Source organism: Pecten maximus, chromosome 9 (genome assembly GCF_902652985.1).
Source record: "Pecten maximus chromosome 9, xPecMax1.1, whole genome shotgun sequence".
Taxonomy (NCBI): domain Eukaryota; kingdom Metazoa; phylum Mollusca; class Bivalvia; order Pectinida; family Pectinidae; genus Pecten; species Pecten maximus.
In genome coordinates this window covers 13,230,519-13,252,263 of record NC_047023.1, presented here as the reverse complement: position 1 = coordinate 13,252,263, position 21,745 = coordinate 13,230,519, and the positions used below count along the sequence as shown (strand labels likewise).

General features: G+C 33.7%; 1 protein-coding gene across 1 annotated transcript; it reads right to left on the bottom strand.

Moving 5' to 3' along the window:
- Positions 1-3,374: 3,374 nt before the first annotated feature.
- LOC117334351 lies at positions 3,375-20,391 on the bottom strand. The gene is made up of 10 exons (XM_033893910.1): positions 20,279-20,391; positions 14,244-14,486; positions 13,117-13,246; positions 11,858-11,956; positions 10,233-10,412; positions 9,392-9,567; positions 9,013-9,256; positions 8,077-8,173; positions 6,985-7,270; positions 3,375-5,735 (listed from the first exon to the last, which is right to left on the bottom strand). The coding sequence occupies exons 2-10, from the start codon at positions 14,463-14,465 to the stop codon at positions 5,424-5,426; spliced, it is 1,746 nt and encodes a 581-aa protein (XP_033749801.1). The 5' UTR covers positions 14,466-14,486; positions 20,279-20,391; the 3' UTR covers positions 3,375-5,423.
- Positions 20,392-21,745: the final 1,354 nt, after the last annotated feature.

Below are 21,745 nucleotides of genomic sequence, written 5' to 3'. Positions count from 1 at the left end.
ACATTTGTAGAACATTTTTTTCGGAACGCATGTTGTCATGATTCCTGAGTTCCTGAACAGTTCCGAAAGGGAAACAAGAGGAATGAGCAATTGGACATCCCTTCCAGCACTAGCTCGCTGTTCAATCGCTTGTCGGATCAAATCTTTTTCCCAACAATACATGTTTCAACAAACAATAAGATTCAAATTATTTATTTTTTCTGCAGAAAACTGTGTAAGACAGATCGTTTGAGATCATAAATCATAACGGTGTCTTCAATTATTAAGACGTCGTAATTACATCATTATATGTGTTCCTTACGATATTCCTGACATCACGGTACGATATGAATGGCAAAAAAAGGTCAGTTACGTGATGGATATATATTTCATTTAGAGATGTGCAATTACATATTACTTACTGATTGGTTATATTTAATAATGATAATATTAATAATATCTTATAAGTAAAAAATGTCTTTTGTATTAACTTGATAGACTTGTGTGGTGTAAGGTATCACTGATCTTCAAAGTATTTACCCCTGGAATCTCTTAAACTGCTGAGTTGCTGGAGCATTGTCGTTATCCATCCTTAATTTTAACTTAACGACATCGTGGGTAATAGATTAAGACCTAAAACTAATATTCACAGTTCGGATACGTAAATATATTAACCGGTCGCAGGGATTTAAATCTATGTTTGGTGAAAAACGTTGCAAATGTATCAACAAAATGTCTAGTGGTGCCATTTACACTACCCCTGTTATCATTCCGAGAATGTGGTTTAACACATTTGCATGGAGGTTGAAGCCATAAGCGTACAGGACACTAACCCTCCCGCAACACCTCGCTGAAGGTCATTATATATCTTTCACGAAACTGAAGACGGGTGTTTTCGACAAGAAATCCAATCATTCTCACGATTTCAACCTCAGTGAATTTTCTCTGAGCCCTAGTTGTATAGGCTCCAAAACATTAAATTATTTAATAAAACAATGTTTAACACAAGTGAAAAAAGGTTTTTCCTGATTGTGGAACGGGAAATTGTAGTGCAAAAATAGATGGTCTACATCTTTGGAAATTTTCAAAATACACTTTAGTAACCAGTATGCCAATACAACTGCAGTCCCTATATAGTGATACTAATATTGGTGCTAAGATGTTTGGGTAAAGTCTTGGTTGAGATTTTCTCTCGAGCCAGTTATCACAATTTCATTTCAACATATTTTATTGATAATCAAATGGATTGAACATCAGGCTAAGCCTATATTAAAGTTCTCTCCATAAATTATTACATTTATTTCAAATAATTAGTATTTGGTTATTAGTCAAGAATGGAAATTACAGTATATATATAGAAAGAGTATTTGTGAATAATATATTACGATAATCTTATGTATTTTCTTATAATAATAATTTTGAAATTATTGTTAAATATTTATGAGAACTCGTTTACTATGCAGGAGAGAGACAAGTGCCTGATCAACAACAGAGTTTCTGACTATAATGTCCATCTGGTAAATACCAGTAGTCTTCTACTCATGTGTTGACCAAACACGCATCTCCCTACCGCATATAAACTGGTACCATATAAGAATTTAAAATAAAACATAAAATTGTATAATTCTGATTAAGTCCAAATCAAATAAGATTATCAATTGAGATTGTTCATAGGAAGGAGATAAATCAATTATACATAACTAGCAAGTCACCACATCTCACCCAACTTTACCCTGTAAGGCATGTAATAAATATAATGATGCTTAGTTAAGAGGGTTATAATCACATTGACACTATTCACCTTTGTTTATATATATATTATATATACATACATTTGTATGTGTGTGTATGTTGATAATATTATTTAATAGATGTACAGTGATTACTATAGAAAGCAGAAAATAATTAGAAAATCATTAACACACAAACACAGTGACAGCATCCGTAATTGAACATTTATATGCATATTATATGATTATCAAATTATAGAGTAAGAGATAGTTTGCACAGACTCAGTGATATGTATATATGTATATATATGTTACCTGGCCCTTTGTTGTGATATTACTTTACCAGTAAATGATGATAATAATAGGTATATGATCATAATAACAGAAAACATGTATAATTATATATATGTAAGTGTATATTTGCTATTTTACGCAATAAGAAATACTTGTCGCCGGTACATTTTTAACAAAACGACGTTAATCATGTATATTATCAGCTTCAAGGTATACATGTTGTTTAATGCGAATCATTACATAGATTGATAGACAGTTATAAGGATGGACATATATTCAATTAATATATTTTATGTACTTATTTATGACCATAGATAGTGAGTCTATATTTGTATAGGTATATTTTCAGCATCAGAGTCTCCTTGTGTTATTTACATATTTAACTACATTTTCTAGGATGTGAGTATTTTCCTCATCATTAAGATCATCTGATCCATTTAGTAAAATATTAAGACTAAAGTATTGTTGACTATGTAGGGATTCCCTAAGAGTGTCCCTATGTATGTTATACTGTGGACATAAGAAGAAGAAATGGTATGATGTTTCTAACCCAATGCCACAACTGCAGTCAGGGGAATCATTTAGATGATCTTTAAATAGATCATAGTTTAACTGGCTTGCACCATTCCTTAATTGACATAAAATTATATTATCATGTCTAGTACCATGATTTTTGAAGATAGCTGAAGTAGTATCATTATTTACACTGTTGTTAGATATCATCTTTTCAAATACTCTAATGGAGGGTGCGTTAAGGATTTCAATACTAAGATCATCAAATTCACGGAACATAGACGGAAAGTAGCTATTATAATAATTTTCACTGTGGCATAGTGGAGGGTTGAAAGTCCGAGTGGTTCTGAAAGGATAATTATGTTCATCAATATTATTTCTAAAATTGCTGATGATATCAGATAGGTAGGTAGGTGTACTTTGATGTAGTATCTTGTACATAAGAAGAAGTTTATGTTTTTTACGTCTATTCTCAAGCTTTTCCCATCCCAATTCTTGATAGATAACATTATGTGATGTACCCTTTCGAAGTCCAGTAATGATTCTCCCAGCTTCAATTTGTATAGATTCTAGTAAATGTTTGGCCTGTTGTGAACAGTTATCCCAAATTACATCTGCATATTCAAGTATTGGTCTAATAAAAGATATAAAAATAGTAATAAGAGATTTTCTGTCAACTTTGTGTTTAAGATATTTCAGAATATTAAGTCTCTTATAGGCTTTATCATGTATGTTTTGAATATGTTCGTTCCATGTACCATCAGCAGATATGCTGAAGACGTCGTGGCCGTCGGAACAGTAACGCCGTATTCTCGATTCCGCAGCGGTGGCAAACGTGATCAAAGACACGAGACAATATAATAAAAAAATAATTTATTTACAGCAACAAAATATTTTTATAAAACATGCTTTGTGGATTTCGATAACAGGTGAACATGTCACTTCATTCAACAAGGAAATATACAGGTTATTTGGCCCTACAGTATAAGATCTACACCAATTAATTCACACACAAATCTCAACTGATACTGTACATCGACAAGGGGCCAACGGCCTCCTACCATTTGCTTAATCTTCAGTTTTCGTAAAATCTATCATCATAGAATGATGGAAGTCTCCTGCACATAACAACGATGACTATACAATACTCCAAGGAGTTCCAAATTGAAAATTGGAGCTGTCAATTTTTATATATTTGTCATCAGAACCTTCCTTTTCCAATTGCAACATATAATGAAACATTTATTTTAAGATATGATGTTCACTGTATGATGTCCACAATATAATTGAGATATTTTGATTCATCTAATTACCATCAAATCTTCCAGATTCTGATATAAAGGTCTTTGAGGACAATTTCTCAAAAACAGCACCCAAAACGGTCCCTATGGGAGAGCGAGCACGCCGAAAAAACAATACTACCGAAGAAAGGTAAGACCATGCATTAATGTAGTTTCATTGATTTCAACCAAAACTAAATGAGAATATTATTTTTGAAAACATTATGTACATCATCATTTAACATTTACTACCTTGTATCATGAAAACTAGTAAGCAAATACGTTTACTATAAGATACATGGACATGGGTTTAAGAAATTTAGTTCAAAATTAGATAACAACATAGTTAAATGATTTTATCAAGATGTAGGGCACAAATTAACGTTATAGTAATGTATATTTTATGTAACATTATATTGCGTAAATTGAAACAAATATATACCTTAATGAGACCCAATAATATGAAACAACGCAAATTGTCATAAATGATGACAAATGGACTTTTCACTATAGCACAACATACTATTATAGATGTTAACATGTATGTAAATGTGGAATAAGTGTAATGACTATAGTATATTGTGCATGATACAGTTTGTGCAAATGGTAGCACGATTCGATGTTGTTCGTCAGACTTACATAAAGTATGAATGGAAATGTATTTATCTCGATCTTATGTTTAGCAACGACAGAGACGGAGAATCGGCGCGCCTCTGTAGTAATGCATATTTGGTAAACCGCAATTGTTTGTAACACTGTTTAATATTTTACCTCTTCATATGCCTATATTGAAGCCTATGTCACCTTTGATAGCTTCAAAATTTGTATCAAGTTGTATAACCATTTAACACATCTTACTCATTGGCGATCGTTTAATAATATACTTAAGGATGTACATTAGTGGGTAGTCAAATATGTCCTGTGTTAAACCTTTTTCTAATTTACATTTTTTTGGAAAATGAAGTTAATGTCATAACAGAAAATGCAAGCATACAAGTGCTTGTTTTCGTTATTTGAGTGGGCAAAGATAATAACTATACATGATGTTTGATTTTAAGTGAATGATGTTGTTTTGACTATACAAAACTTGTGTTATTGGATATGCATATAAAAGTTAAAATTTTAATACAAATATATACATATACATATATATAATATTAACAGTTCTGCAATGATGCTATTTAAACAAAGCTAGCGGGTTCAAAGAAAATAATTGCCTTTTCTTAAACAAATACAAAAAATGAGAGGTTTTTGTGTTTTTGTACCATAATCGTGTCTTATTTTGTCAATAATCTAATGTGCTTCATTAACACTAAACTGTAAAATGAATGCAAAAAAATGTATAACTTTCCACTTTGCATCACAAAGTAAAAAAAGATTAACAATCAGCAGACGTCTAAATTTCTGTCGCATTTTGTTCAGATGCCCGTTTGCTTCCGAGATTGACCCAACCATGATGATATGTTTGATTAAATGGATATCGACATTCTGACGTAATTGAAAAATGATATTACTAAACTAGCTAATCCACTCTAAGTGTACCGATGATTAGCAAAAACTTCTTCCGTTTATGTATTTCGATATGTGTAATGTAGATGTATTCTGTGAAATGAGGAATCGTTTGGGATTACTTTAGATATATTGCAGCCATCGTTACCAGAAGCAGATAAAGCGACATCTGGTGAGAAGCAGCAGTTCCGGTGTATTCAACACACGGTCTTGGTGCCTGTGTTGTACAGGTACACGGTTCGGCAGCCTCCCGGGCAATCTCAGCATCGCACGAGTGGTAGAGGGCCATTTCATTTACTGCAACGTAGATGCTGAGAACACGCGTGACGTAATATTCTACCCTGCCTTGCATGCAAGGATCTTTTCTCAATTCCTTGATGTAGGTTTTGCATTCTTTACGACAGGAAAATGCTTCGCATCGCACTGTGAGCTGAAATAAAAAGAAAAAAATGAGTTTTTAAAATGAAGCTCGTTATTAGAGAAAATATCATAAGCTATGGCAAAATCACAAAAAAATTCCCTAGGTTTGGCTTAATTAAGCTTTCTCTAAGTAATAAGGGATAAAAGTCCATTATTTCATTATTAGAAAAAGTTAATTTCTTGACTATTTATTTTCTGGTTCCAAAGTTCGATTAAAACAACCAAACTTCAATCATTTACCTCATCTAGTTTCCTCCCTTTAAGCAATGGAGGCTATATTAACTCTCACTTTATTAATCCTAAGACCCGGTCTTTCACAATTTGTTTCAAGTAACAACTGGTTGGAACGTTTGTGTATGGAAAGGTAATGATGTACGTCTTATTGGTACGCCCTTATTGGGCACCATCCGTTTGCCTAAGATAGAATGCAATCAATGGGACAAAAGGGAGTCGATTATTCTACAAAGTATAGTTTTAATCTCTGAACATTTTTTTTAATTGCAAACATCTGGCCTCGTTCCTTTTGCACGAGAGGAAATTAATTTCATCTCTTCGAATGCAGTATTATTGCCGCAAACTTTATTGCATATCTCTTCGTCGACCGTTTTAACTCTGGAGATCATTACTTTTTCTCTTTGTAATGCTAGTAATATAGCTACAACCACTGAATTCACTTCCGGACAACCTATTCAAAAATATGAGTGGAGATGCGGTATTTGACACGCGGAACAGAGAGGACCCATGTTGTCAAACTGAGAGTAGCTAAGGGTTTATTAGGACATTTGCTAATTTCCCAACGAAAACGCATTATAATTTCAGTGACTTCTATTAAAGCATTATATCAACAAGTCGTACTGTATGAAACTACGAGATAATAGAAAATGGGAGGAGGTTTGAACATACGAAACTGAGGATTATACATCAAATGTAGTAATCAGCGTTTCAAATACTAGTAGTTTATAATTCTATATAACAAATAACACCAATGCGTAAGATTATAGATTGTCTTCATTCTATCATCGAGTTATTTTTATCAAATCCTTTCCACGGAAGAAGTGTATTTTTGTTGTTATTGTGAAGAAATAGTTCGGTCAGGGCTCGCCTTGACCAAGAACTGAATTGAATTGATGATACAGCTTTACATGCTTTGTGAGTTCAAACAACACGAGGGCAAAATTAAGTCATGTTAAAAGCTAGTTAAATTAGTCATTTTCATGGTGGATAAATCTTAAAAAGGTCTGATTGAGTAATTGATCTACCTCTTTAAATATGTCTTGAAACATCGTTTGGTTTGCTAAGAAAGACTGGATTTGGCATCCGTCTACTAAATCGGTTTGGTGATTCACTGAACATCCTGGCAGACCCATTAAAGTAGTGCATTGCCTTGTCCGAAATGATTCTTTGGGGTAGTAAAACAAGAATGCATAACACATTTCCTGTGAAGTAGCTTCTCCGCTGGTGGTTGTTACAGCTTTATGTGAAGAAGTAAACGAGCATCTTGTCTTCAGTACGTCTCCGGGTCTTACTTGCAACGGAGTTTGAAATCTGTAAAATATTCCAGACCATTAAGAGTGAAAACAACCACTGTATTAAAAAGGCTAACGAAGCCATGCTCTGATACATCTCTACAACAATGAACTTTGATACATCTTACTGTCATGATATGGAAGAACACAGGTTTATCGAGAGATGTGGTTTAAAAACAAAATGTATTTCTATAGTCTCGATGCAAAAAGAAACAAAACAAAAACTGACAAATATTTAAATAACTGCATATATCATGATCTTTTAAATCTTAAAATAATGTTGGTGATTACATCTAGAATGATAATTATTTAACTAATATTAAAAGTCTATTTGCTATTAACCCTTCCAAATGCTACAATCATGACGTTAGTATTACTTGTGATGGACGAGTCATACAAGATTACGGTCCGATTGCACTTTTTATCATAATTCAAATATTCATTCAAAATATTGGCCGTATCTAAATTTTTGGTAGGCCATTAAGAGTGAAAATTGCCTGCATAGGAAAATAAATAAAACGTGCTGCCAACAAGTTTTGAAATCTTCATGAAATCAATAGAAATACATCTAAAAACTTCAAAAAAGTAGTGTAAATAGCGGTAAAAAGTAATGTTGAAAGATAAATTTGTGTGCAATATACACTTGTCTTTCGAAAAAATAACGATTTCACAAAAATATATATACCTATTTATACACTGTTAATATCTTACATATCATTATAAATATCATCATATATTTTCCTGGTGGTTTCGTTTAAATTTCACGTCTCGAAGGACAATTAGTAACCATTTAATGTAATATATTGATGAAAGTTAATATCTTACGTGTGGATTACAGGGTTGTCGTAGCTAAAATGCTCGTCATGCATAATGGCCTGCATATCTCCACCGTCAGGTGTAAGGTAGGTAGTCATTTGTCTACCTGTAAAAACAAACAATAGCCGGATGTAATCAGCAATCAGCACGATTAGGACATGTAGTTTTCCAATATCTAAAATAGTTAACAATGAAATTGATCAGGCTTTGATAAGACGTCAATGAAACATCAACGGATTTTGTCCAGTTAACGACGAATATTGTGAAAACAGCATAATTAGTCATGCGTATAAATACATTAAATGTGCTATCTTAAAAATCAAGAGTTGTTAATCGATCACATAATACATTGAAAAATTAAATATTTTCATGTTAGCCTAACCATTATAAGAAAGAATGGATCCGAACAGGATGCCCGTTAAATGTTGTTGATATGACGTTTGTAGTAGAGATCTCAAATGCAATTGACACTTACACTTTGACATAAAATGTACAATTGATGTCACACATTGATGGACGAAAATACAGACAAAGCCATTACACTATACCCTTTCTACTAGGTCGGTCTTGGAAGAACAAATACCAAACCTGAATGTAATTGTTCCAAAATAAAAAAAAAAAAAAAACAACCAAAAAAAAAAAAAAAAAACCAAAAACAAACAAACGATAAACCAAGTACATATAATTGAAAACAAACTTGTTTTTCACAAATTGAATCTAATGTTCTAATAAGGATTAACTAGGTTGATATACACTGTTTAATCCTCATCAGAACATTTCTAAAGAATAAACACAGACAAACCTATTTTGAATGCACTATAGCCTTTTAGAGCAAACTAGGCATACTATACCAATACAAAATAGGATAAACAGACGCACAGACGGTATTCCACAATACGCCTGTCAAAATTATATTCACTTAAGAAAGAAAGAATGTGGACTCACCCATATAATGCATGTGGTTAATTCCGCTGATTACGTTAATAGAGCCGTTCATGAATCGTGCGGAGCAAGAGGAACTACATTCTGATTCCACAACATAGCGTGTTTCTCCAGGCGGGATACGGAAATAATGTTCGCCAATCATCAAATTTCCCAGGTTGTATGGCCGTAATACAGGAGTGTAAAACAGAGTCATTCCAGAACTGTCATTGTAGTCACTCCTCTCTGACGGGTTGTTCCAATGCATCTACGAAGGAGGGATAAAATGGATTTTAGTTTAAACTATATATATTTTTTAATACAAGTTGTAAAGAAAATGATAATGGAATTGAAATTCATTTTTTTTTTTGCGTTTTATTCAGTTCTCTGCCAATACTAGTACCTGCATTGAAGCGTATTTGTATCCGTTTGGCCCTATTCTGAACCCAGCGTTTTCGTTATGACAAAACCCAGGTATGCCAACACTCCACATCGCTATGATTTCCTGACACCGTACTTCTCCAGCCATACCACAGGCGTAGGGAGTATTCAACGGGTTGACCAAATCGTTAAGTTCAACTGCAAAGAGATGAGTATCAAACACAAGGTTAATCAACATGTAAAGCATTAACGAGATCGAGACATCAAGACAACAAAAGAACATGGTACTTCGGAGCATACAGTGATGCTACCGGTTTCCCTGTGGCGTGATTTATCTGAAGAGTTCATCTTTAGTATACATTCGGAGTATAACAAACGAGAGACATATATAACCATATCATTCACCCGGATATCTCAGCAACGATACAATATATTACTTGTTAATAGTAATATATTGGTGTCATAGAAACTAATATTAAATATATAATACATATTTCCAATACCTTTTTATATTGCATTTTTATATCCTTTTATAAAGATAATTCATAGAAATTGTATTTCCGATTTTAACCAATTAGATAGTCCCATACCTTCGTTATAAATAGTACATTGCGTCTCATTTATTGAACGATTTCCAAACGTGCTTTTATCAATATAATAGGGAGATTGGAGAAGAAAAGGGGTCAGGGATGGTAAAGACCCCCTCCCCCCACCTCTATTGAGGATCTCGCAATTAACTAGCTAATCCGCTGTTATAATATGCGTATCCGTAGTAAAAGATGAAGCACTAAAGGTTTGTAAAATAACAATATACATGCAGCAACTTAACACCAACCAAAGTTAAAATCAAGTTAAATACCAACCGTCAGTTGGACATGCGTAGATAATGATGTGATGCATGACGAACTCGTTGTTAATCAATCCTTTATCAGCGATCACGTGATAATCCTGGTCAGCAGGCAAGGCAAAATTCATGCACATATACGATGTTTCTTTTGAAGGAACTGGTGTCTCCGGAAATCTAACAGCGAAATCCCGAACGTCTACAAAACAAGTGAAATTGTCTTTGTGAAAGAGACGTGAATTTTGATATAAGAAATTTAAATTAATCAATATCTTCCCAGATCTTCAAAAGAATACCGACATAATAAACGAAACCATAATTCCAACTCAAAAATATGGGCAAAATATGAAACAAAGGATTTGCTAGAAGACCCCGAGAAAAAGAGCAAGCGAATAACAGCAGGGTGTGTTAGAGCCTTCTGTTTCATCTTCGACATTCGCAATACAAATCAAGGTAGAATTAATAAATCAATCTGTCTCCTAGAAAGGACAGTCCTCAACCGAATCCAACTGGTCAAGTCGTTTTGAAATCGTGTTTCCCTCGCCGTGTACTGTACGGGTTACTAAGTGTGGGGCTGTTGCTATGAGAATGTTGTTAAGGACAGCCATTAAGATTAATGAATGAGATATCGATGTAAACATTTCAATGCAGAATGATGACCATTCATACGTCTTCGCAATTGTCCTATTGTTTCACCAACATATATTCACATTTGCTCCGCATTTCCCCATTGACACAATGCTAATAAGCAGTTGCCACCATACGCCTATAACACCTAGTGCCTTAGGCTATAACACCAAGTGGGTCATGTGACATTAAAAAGCGGGATTTTTCTTTGTTGGTTCAGTTTTTTTCAAAGTTGACGGAAATTGTAAGACAATGTCAATATAGGTATTGAACAGTGGTTTTAATGTTGTTATAGTCAATATGGGGTTCCCATGCCATTTGCCCACCATACATCTTGCTGCCATATTGACAATAACAACATTTAAACCGCTGCTCATTGCTTAAATATCAGCCCACACAGGGCACATTAAATACCGTAGACAACGTCAGAGGTTTTGTAATTAAGCAGTTCAAAGCTTCCGGTAGAATATTATATGAGAGAGGGAATTACTGTAGTAATTCTGAGTAATGAGAATATTGTAAAACCTGAGTTAGATATAATAGAGTCAAAACAAACTAACGGGATAGAAACTCAAAGTAAATCGGTCGAAAGAAATGTAAAACTCTAAATGGAGAGATACCAAAGTCTCGTACTTCAATATGTTCTTATTTTCAGTATTAAATTGTAAAAGAACGTGAAGCACATATGGTTATTTTGAACTACGCCATTATTCAAATGAGGTAAACTATGGTATGCAGGTCAAGGCAACACCGGTGTTTAAAGTCTCTAATAACTGCAATCGTAAGGGGAAATTTAGAATCATCCATTTTCGGAAACAGAGAGAAAAACCAGCTATTACTTACTAGCTTACATCTATATTTCATTCTAATGCCATATTATTGTTAGATATGCCAACTTTTATTCATTTTATTCATATCATGATCAATCTTTTTATTTCATCCAAAAAATCAATAAGATACTAGAAACGAGCAATTAAACATAAATTGGTATGAACAGAAAACCATCGTTTACTCTACCTGGATCGTTGATGGCGTCACACGCGAGTTCAGGAGTCTGACACGAATGAAACGTATTCTTCTCTAAACACATCGGCTCACTCCATGGCTCACACAGGCCTGTAAATAAGAACAAATGAATGATTTACACAATGACTTTTAAAAAGAAGAAAGACAATTCAATTCAAAGGAGGGTGAAATATGATTCACCATCGGTGGAACACATATAAAGTTAATGTCACAAAAAGAAACGGCTTAACATAACCACTAGGCATACCATTGCGTGTTATCAAGCTTCATACCATACCACACGGGATAGAAATGGGATCATGATGGTGACAATCATTTTTTATCCCGATGCTTAATGCGACTATAACTCTAGATCTCCTTTAACGGTTGGATCTTCTTATAGATAGTGAGATAGATTTGAGATATAGCTATACACGGGCCTACACCGTAAGAAATGAACTGTAAGTTAATGTTTTCTGGATTTCGAATACTTTGAATTTGATCAATATGTAATAAATGCACGTGTAATGTAAGAAATTGATTGATGAAGCATCTGTTAATATTTCATTATATCATTTAAAACACTGCATCACCTAAAGTCAATTCATACATTAACATACGTTCAATTCATGAATTTATACTACAATTTAATATTCTAATAATCAAATTCATTGCTTTTTATGTTTTCTTATCCTTCAGATTTTCTTACACTGTCGAAATAAATCAAGGGCAATTGATTCATTATTAATCTATTGTAGAAACACCCAGTCAACAATCATCGTTTACCAGCCTTTTGTGCGCGCCCGGTCAACGTAACTTTTTATGGGGAATCAATTAACAATATTTAAGAAAATGCTAAAAATATTACAGTGTGATTATTTCATTTATTTATAAGCAGTTTGCATCGTTTGACTGTCTATGTATTATTTAGAGAAGAATTTCGAAGCACAATATACTTTTGTTCCATACAAGTTACTACGAACTCGATAAGCAAGCAAACGATAAGATTGACTGCTTTGTGTCATTCAAAGCAAGTTGGACTTCCATTGGACATTTCCGGACAATACTAGTAAATGAACTGTATGGTGCCGATATCGTGTTTTTACTTTCTTTATTGAATAGGACGATCAAATCGGTTTGAATTTCTAAAAAAATCTAAAAAATCGACCTTTCCGGACGATTCCGTTGTAACCGAGTCTAAATGTATTGAAGTAATTTTAAATCATGCTAAAATGCATTATAGATGAATGCACGTATATGTAAACACATACCCGGATGTCCGGTTGGCGCATTTGTTGGATTTGACCCCGGAGTCCATTCACAGTTGGGGTCACCAAGCTCTGCGCCGTTCGACGTTCCATCACTATCCGAGTCCATCAGACAAATGGTGCTGTTCCATACCTATTGTTGACATATAATTACATAAAAGTTTCTAATGTTTATATAATGTAAATATTATAACCAAATAAATATGATTTCTACATGAACATCTTTTTCATCTTCATTCCTTAACTAAAAGAAATTATTGAACTTAAATTTTCCATTGGAAAATATTTTCTTTTGGAAATTAATAAAAAAATCATTATTCCTGGAAAATATGTGTTATTCAACGGACAAATGGCAATGTACAAAGCCGCCCCTTGAAGAATTGGTCAAAAGAGGCACTTATTGTTAAAGTAAGAGTATCATCCAGTCATATAAAACTAATTTTAACAATATCACTAAATTGAGTTATATTGAAAGGAAAGCATTTAACAGAAAATATATTGACGTTTACAACTGAATGGTCTATATTGGTTCTATGTAAGACTGATCTTTTCTCTGAGAATCGGAATAAGAAACTTCAGCTATCAACATTCAAGATGACTACATTTCAAATTGATAAGGCACGCCTAGGGATAAAGATGAAGAACTTAAAATGAACTGTGGGAGATATCCCTTTAGTACGTTTCAAGACATAGCTATAAAAAATGAAAATCGATTCCGCCATTTTGTTTTCTCTATCAGCTTCATAATCAAATGGGCAAAACGCGGACCAAGGAAACATACATTTGCAGTTTAAGTAGTAACCTTTTTGTTTTTATCAATATGATGATCGTGGGCTTAAAATCAAACGCATGATCCCGGAAAGATCTTGACGTCCACAATTGAAAAAATAATTATTGGTTCTTCTGTCTACTTTAATTATTATGTAACAAAGTGAATCTACACATGAAATCTAAGAGAAATCTAAAAAGAAATTTCTATGATAAAAAATAGCAATACAAAACACAAGATGTTAAAATCTAAGATGGCCTCCTGTTTGCCACGAGGTTTTCCTGGGCAGACACAAAATCAAATGAGTACAAATTGTGACTAAGGTTACCCCATATTTTAAGTTTAAACAAGAATCCAGTACCATGCCATTGTTGTAGAAATCCAATCCGAAAGGGTTCCTAGGTCCTCCTCCGCCCATTCCTTGATGACCCACTCCCTGCCAGATTGTCACGCCATCACAAGGGTCACGTACTCTGTCTCCATTTGGAATACGTGCCTGGAAGGATGAATATCCATATGCACGCCAGGGGGAGACAATAACTGTCAACACCAGAGCTCCCAACAAAGCCCTCATTGTCTTCATTCAGGTACCGAAACGGTCTCCCTGCAATGTTATTTTGTAATGTATTAGCATATCATAACTGTCAATTTGTTGAAGGCAGTAAACAGTTAAACACATCGTATACCTATACGTATACATCGCATATATCGTATATGGCCAAAGCTTATCTTGCAGATATTGAGTACCTTCGTTAAACAATATAGTGTCCAACGCTTGTTTCTTACACTATCGGAGTGGTACATTTGTTCAAACTGTTTGAAAAAGGTTGCTGTAGATGTCAATATGATAAATTCTGTGAAAAAGGGCTACTAATCCAAGTTCAGTCATGCGCCATCTCCAGTACAGAAGTCAACGCCGATACTTGAATCATGATAGAAAGGTATTGATGAGACGCAGGAGTAATCCAATCAGAAAATCATCAATAGTACTGGGATTCATTATATTTCAGTCTTAGCAAGTAGCGATGGGTGAGTATGCGGTTCAAGCAGTGAACGGCAAGAGGCTAGTCAGAATTCGATGGTCAAATATAAATGTATATATGGCCTCCATGTTAATTATATGGGAAAACAATTATGAAATATAAAGGGAGAAAACGAACCAAACAACAAAGCGGGTTCATATTCCAGGGTAGAGATTTCAAAAAGTATAAAAGTAACCCGGGGCTCTAGCCTCTCAGAGGTTATTATATTTGCTTAATTATTATTGCTGTACGCATATGACGAACATCAGAGTATCATCAGGAAAACAAACATCCATTCGCGGCCATGATGGGGGTCTATAAGAGGGAGTCTTGGAAGTCTTAGAGAGGCGCGCTGTAGAAAAGTTTTGTTTTAGACAAATGCCAAAAAATAAAAGATACATGTTATTGTCAACAACAAAACTGGAATACGATACCTCCAATTGGAAAATCGTTTTGTTATCTCATTGTTATGAACAGGATCAGTTTTAGGGCAACAATGATGACCACATAAGATCGACAATAACTACTTACAGTGTAGGATAATTATTTTAAAAAGCAGAACCTAGTAAAAAGATATCATGTTTACCAGAAATGTGTTTCATGTAAAGACATATTGTAGAATATGTTTGATTGTTCATATCATATTGGCATATTTTCGTGTTTTATTGCATGAAGTGAAACACCATGTTTCCTCTTTAGAATGTACCATATTTGCTTTACCGGGTATTACAACTATATATAATTTATTATATATGACACAGTTATGTTTTATACGAGTTAATCTCTACTGTTCTTGTTCGTCGTCTAATGTCTTTAATTTCAATACAGATTGTAATTAAACTTATCGTACTTATTTATGTTTGTGCAACCACAAGATCGGATATCTCTGTAAGTTATTGAAAAACACCTGCTACCATTGTCGTAATATAAGTCGACTACTGTACATGCATTGTTATTGCTGAAGTAGCACAAAGGTATAATTTGCCTAGGGCTTTATAATTATACACACACACACACATATATATATATACAATGTATATGACAAATAGATGTGCTATGCCCTAAAAGATAACATTTAATGTATTTTAATGAAGATTTTCCATATCTTTGCCAAATATGTACATCTTTTAATCCGGATACAAAGATAACAATATGGCATCCGTTTCCATGGTTACCCTTACATCTTTTCATCAACTAGACTCATATAATCACTAAATATGTTAACTTGTATATATTCATCAAGAGAATGAAGAAAACTAGCATCTACTGTTGTTGAATGAAATGAATAAATACTACTATGTAAAATACTTATTGTTGATTTTGAATGTTAGGTTTGTTTTAGGACAATTTTATCGGAAATCAGAATACAGAGCCTCGTTTTGAATGTCTGCCTCGCTGTCTGTTTTTGCACGAATTGAAAAAAATATGTCTTTTTGAATTACCCATAACCTAATGTACAAAATACATGAAAAACAGAATATTCATTGGATGGGCCAAAATTGACCCTTATTGCCCCTGCTCCTTTATTCCAAAAAAAGAAAAAAATGGATTCAATAAACAGCATCTCACTTAAATGTCCTGAAACACACACAAGTAGGAAATTCGAACGTCGCAAGTGATAAGCATTAAGTACAGGTGTACCTGCTATCCAGATTTTAAGGCAAAGAAACACCAACAAAGGGAGTCAAAGGGAATATGTTAATCTTTGGTCTGATACCTCAGGTGCAAGTCAGACTTCTCATTGTCCTAGAACCGCCATTAAGTGAGGGGATTGTTAAAAGCCCACAAAACTGTATGAAGTGAATGGAGATCCAAAAGGTCAATCTGTCCAGTCGGTGTATGGTGTTCACTATGCTAACTGTGTGGATCGTAATATTGTATTGGACGTTTAATCTACTTGTGCATCTAACTGGAAAGTTATTCCTTTTGCATTTTAACAGCGTTTATCTTAGGGTTTTACTTCCTCGCTTTAACTACTAGTATACTCGATAGTGTATTTGTTAATATATTTTGGGTTTAAATGAATTATTTAGAAAGCGTAGAGAGACTTAAAGCTGACACAGTCTTTAAAAAATACGAACATATGTTATCAATCATCACATATTGTTAAAGATTATGCAATATCACCATTTGCATCGGTTAATATGAAATTCATGTTGAAGATGCAATTAACTGATTGTTACTTTCACTATCGGTATAACAAATTTGCTTTTGTTCGATCACTTTGACGTTTTGTTCAATGATAATGTATTAATAATGAAAGAAAGCCCCCCCCCCCCCCCCCCCCTTGAAATCATACAGAAACAACAGACAAACCTTTTTTTCTTAAAATATGTTAACCAGTATTGCTTTCAATTTTGAGGGCACAATGATCTGATAGTATTGTCGAGGTATGACATCATACCCGAGTCGGAGGCGAGGCTACTATTTCATCTGCAGGGCGAGGATACTATTTCATCTCTAGCAAACACCACCAACCATAGTGCCATCAAAAGAAGGCAACATTTTGTGATACATCACACTTTGTACGTCATTTCCGTTATCTGCATCAATCACAACGGTGATGTCAAAGTTCTCAAGATGTGTAGTTCACAGGTTAATTCAGACAATGTAAGTCTCGGGTAATTAAACATGTACCTCTTCTACAAGTGTATAATGAGTGAAGGACACGTGAAGCAGATGTCTACACAATGATAGGCATTTTGTGTGAATGCGTCATTGTTAGTGACTTAGACCAATGAATACATACTAATTGTATTTCATAGGAACATTTCGTTAAGTAATCAATCATGTTAAATGCTCAATTAACAACATTGATGTTCGGAGGTGTTTTCAATTTATCTATCCGAAACAGTTACAGTGACAACCAGCTATATATTGAGTTAAAATTCTGTAAATTATTCTTAGCTTTATTATAAGTGCTGTTCACTTTATTTACTGTAAATACTGAAATAACCTCTAGGTACGTGTAATATTATGTGATATGCATTTTAAAAATAAAGCAATGGGTCAATAGCCTCGTAGGTCTTTGACAACTTACTTTCTATCGTTGTAGCAAACCAATCTCTACCATTTTTTTTTTTATTTTGCTCTTATGTCAATATACAAGAACCACCTATCTGGTCAAATGTTTTAGCTCATCATGTTAAGCCAAAAACACACACAAAACTGACTTGTTAGTTTTCTATCAAAAGTTTTCCATAAAGAGGTGCCGCACTGCAAATTCGGCTATACAGTTTCACTCTCCACATCTAATTATAACTCTCGCTGGAGCTTCACAGCGAGAATGATTTACCTCCTAATAAGAGAAATGCATTATAGAAGGATAGTGAATATATTTGCAAATATCCCCAAAATCTACGATCAATGTTCTCTTAATTATAACCGCGGGATTTGCCTGAAACCAAAACCTCACCCTTTTTGGTTTTAAGCAATCTTGATAAGGAAGTCCCATCTTCCGGTACACAATACCTCTACCTATAGAATGAACGCTGCGAATTGATTTAAACTATTTTTTTATTTAGCGGGGTAGTGGCACACTTGCAGTCAGTGAAGTGCTAGTTTCGTTATGGTCCGTGAGCAGGTCAGTAGCTTACAGTCGCCTTATTTGTTTACCTGTCATAGATTTAAGTCAGATAGGGGCTCCACACGGGGTTATCTAGAGAGTGTTCCCCTAAATCGTAAGATAACGGTATCTGATCAATACGATCGGGAACCGTAATACCTGCCAACAGACGACATTCAACATTCACAATTTGAATGTCTAACCAGTTCCTTTGTGTAAAATCGTAATAACATCGTTTGGTTCATTGAACTGTTTCCTATTCACGTGAATTAACACAAAATTACTTATTTGAAGTTCGAGCACAGATCTGTGCACCTGGCTAGTAATTATGTTTTTATACATATATTAATTATAAGGAGTAATGAACATTCGTTATACCGAGTTTAAAATGATCTTTTAAGCAACATCAACCAAATTTTTCATAAATGACAGAATGTGGAGTTGATATCAAAAAAGACAAATTTGTTCTCTGTTTTTTCCCCCACATTTTCTTAGCGCTATAATTCAGGTCCACAAGTCTGTGGATCCACTTAAGAGTTAGCCCGAGTTTCCTCTGGCCCGGACACCATGTCTGGTGTGGGGCCCTACACCAGACATGGTGCGCTGTCGGGGCCAGATGATTTATAACAGTATGGCTTGTAATTCTTCATTGATTATCATCTGATGTAGTTTATTGATACAGTACAAGATTCCCATTAATTAAATTACAATAAATATTTATAATGTCATTCCATTCATCCAACATTCAATTATCTACAAACTCACTTGATCGTAGATGTCTGCTTGATAGACGAATTTTCCTAAATTACATAACTCTTTCATATTAAGAGATGGTAGAAACGTAACTTATTTAAAAACGGTATATCTATATAAGATATGAAATAAGACAGTAGGGATGTTTTTTTTACAATAGTTTCCGTTTACATTTGAAAGGACTAAGGCTAAAATTGTAATTAAATGTCACACCCAAAATTAAAGCGTCCCCCTTCTCTATAGCGTGGCAGTTGATTCCGACATTATTATTACCATTTGAAAAAATCGGAAAAATATACATTTTATGTATCATTTGCGTATGACAAGACAAAATGTCTAAGCTCATTGTTTAGACCAAAGTCTAAAAAGTCTATTATATTCATTTTCAAAAGATCTTTCATGCATCATTTAGAAAGAGAGAAATTCATAAAGTGAATGATTTTCACCCTATCTCCCTACGAAGAAAGGAAAAGATTGCAATTTTGTATATTTTTATGTTTTAGGTCTAGACATGATCAAATTTATTATCATGTTTATGATATAGTATAGTGAGAATACACAGGCACCGATTAGCTCTAAAATTGACTGCTAATCGAGAACAAAACCAGTATTTTATTAATAGTTGTTCATTTATTTCTACTAATTTTCTATAGTTGCATAATTTCTATTTTTTTCTTCAAAATACAGGAACATATCTCCTGTGTTAGGAAGATGTTATAACGAAAGTGAGCAATAAACAGCCAGTTTAACCCAATACTTATTTCTTATGTTTGGAAATGTCCTATGTAAAACACCGGTAAATCTTAGGTAAATATGAAACAGAATATAATTGATTCACACAGAAAAATATGTCGGCGTTCAGACAATACGCCGTAGTCAGCAGCTGAAATCAATATTTAGGCAGTCTACTTTTTAGTCACTAGTTTTATATGTTTATTCAGTGATATGGATTTTCCCATGCATTTACAATGTTTATAAACAAAGAGAATATACTGATTCATAATTATACAAAAAAAGTCTTTGTCTTAGATAAGAATAAGAGATCTATCTACTTACCTTTTTCCTCGCCGAATTGCAAACCCCACAGACGCTTACGAACAACTCGGCTGACAATGGTATTTCGAAATACTGAGAATATATTGAAAGGTTACAAGCCTAGCTAGGTGTGCTCGGCCAACCGAGTCATCTCGTGAGTCTTTGTAACATGTATTGGTAAATAATGTCCTAATTTCTAACCTTCATACCATGCCAATACAGTTACCAATGATAACATTAATACACATGATACAACAGATTATACTGAACGTATTAAAAACTGGGAGACTGAGAAAATCCAACATTTTATTGAGAATATAAACGATGACAAAATTCAGAATATTATTGATACAATTAACCAATGCAGTAATACGAACGACCTAGATGTCAATACACTTATGGCAGACTGTAGTGATGTGCTTGTAAGTGCTGCTAAGTCAACTTTTGGTATATACAAATATAACCATACTAATATATGTAAAAAGCCAAAATCAAATTCTAAACCCTGGTTTGACGGTGAATGTAAGGCGGCCAGGAAGTTATTCCGACGCCATAAAGGTATGTACAGACGTCACAAAAATGATTATTTCTTCAATAAATATAAAGAATCAGAAAAATCTTACAAACATACAATGGATAAAAGTATTAATAAATTCAGAAGAGACCTCCGTCGTAAGTTGAAAGATATGAAAAGTAGTAATGCACGGGATTACTGGAAACTACTTAAAAGTTCTAATAGTACACATAAAAACAAAAAAGGTAACATATCGATTGACACGCTTTTTAATTTCTTTAAAACCTTAAATGTTGGAGTAGATGATAACATGTTTGATAATAATGATATTGATATGGGTCCTGTAAATAATGTATTAAATAGTAATATAACCAGAGAGGAGGTGGAACATGCTATTAAGCTACTGAAAAACAATAAGGCTTGCTCGGATGATCTCATCATTAATGAATATATTAAATATTCGCTCTCTAAAATGATTGATCTCTATGTTATATTATTTGATGTTATTTTTAGCACAGGGAAAATCCCTGAAAGCTGGCTTCGAGGCTCTATTGTACCTATTTATAAAAATAAGGGTTCTCCCTCAGACCCTAAAAATTATAGGCCGATTACTATTGTAAGTTGCATCGGCAAACTATTCACAAGTATTTTAAATGCAAGACTATTAAAGTATTCCGACGAAGTTAATCTAATATGTGAAAACCAAGCTGGATTTCGCAAGAAGTATTCAACTATAGACAATATTTTTGTGCTGTATTCCCTAATTAGTCTTACTAATATGATGAAAAAGAAGCTGTACTGTATTTTCATTGATTTTGAAAAGGCCTTTGACAAAGTTTGGAGAAATGGTCTGTGGAACAAAATGTTGTTAAATCATATAAATGGCAAAATGTATACAATTATTTACAATATGTATCAAGGTATTAAATCTAACATATCATTTAATGGTCAGAATTCTGCATTCTTCGCATGCA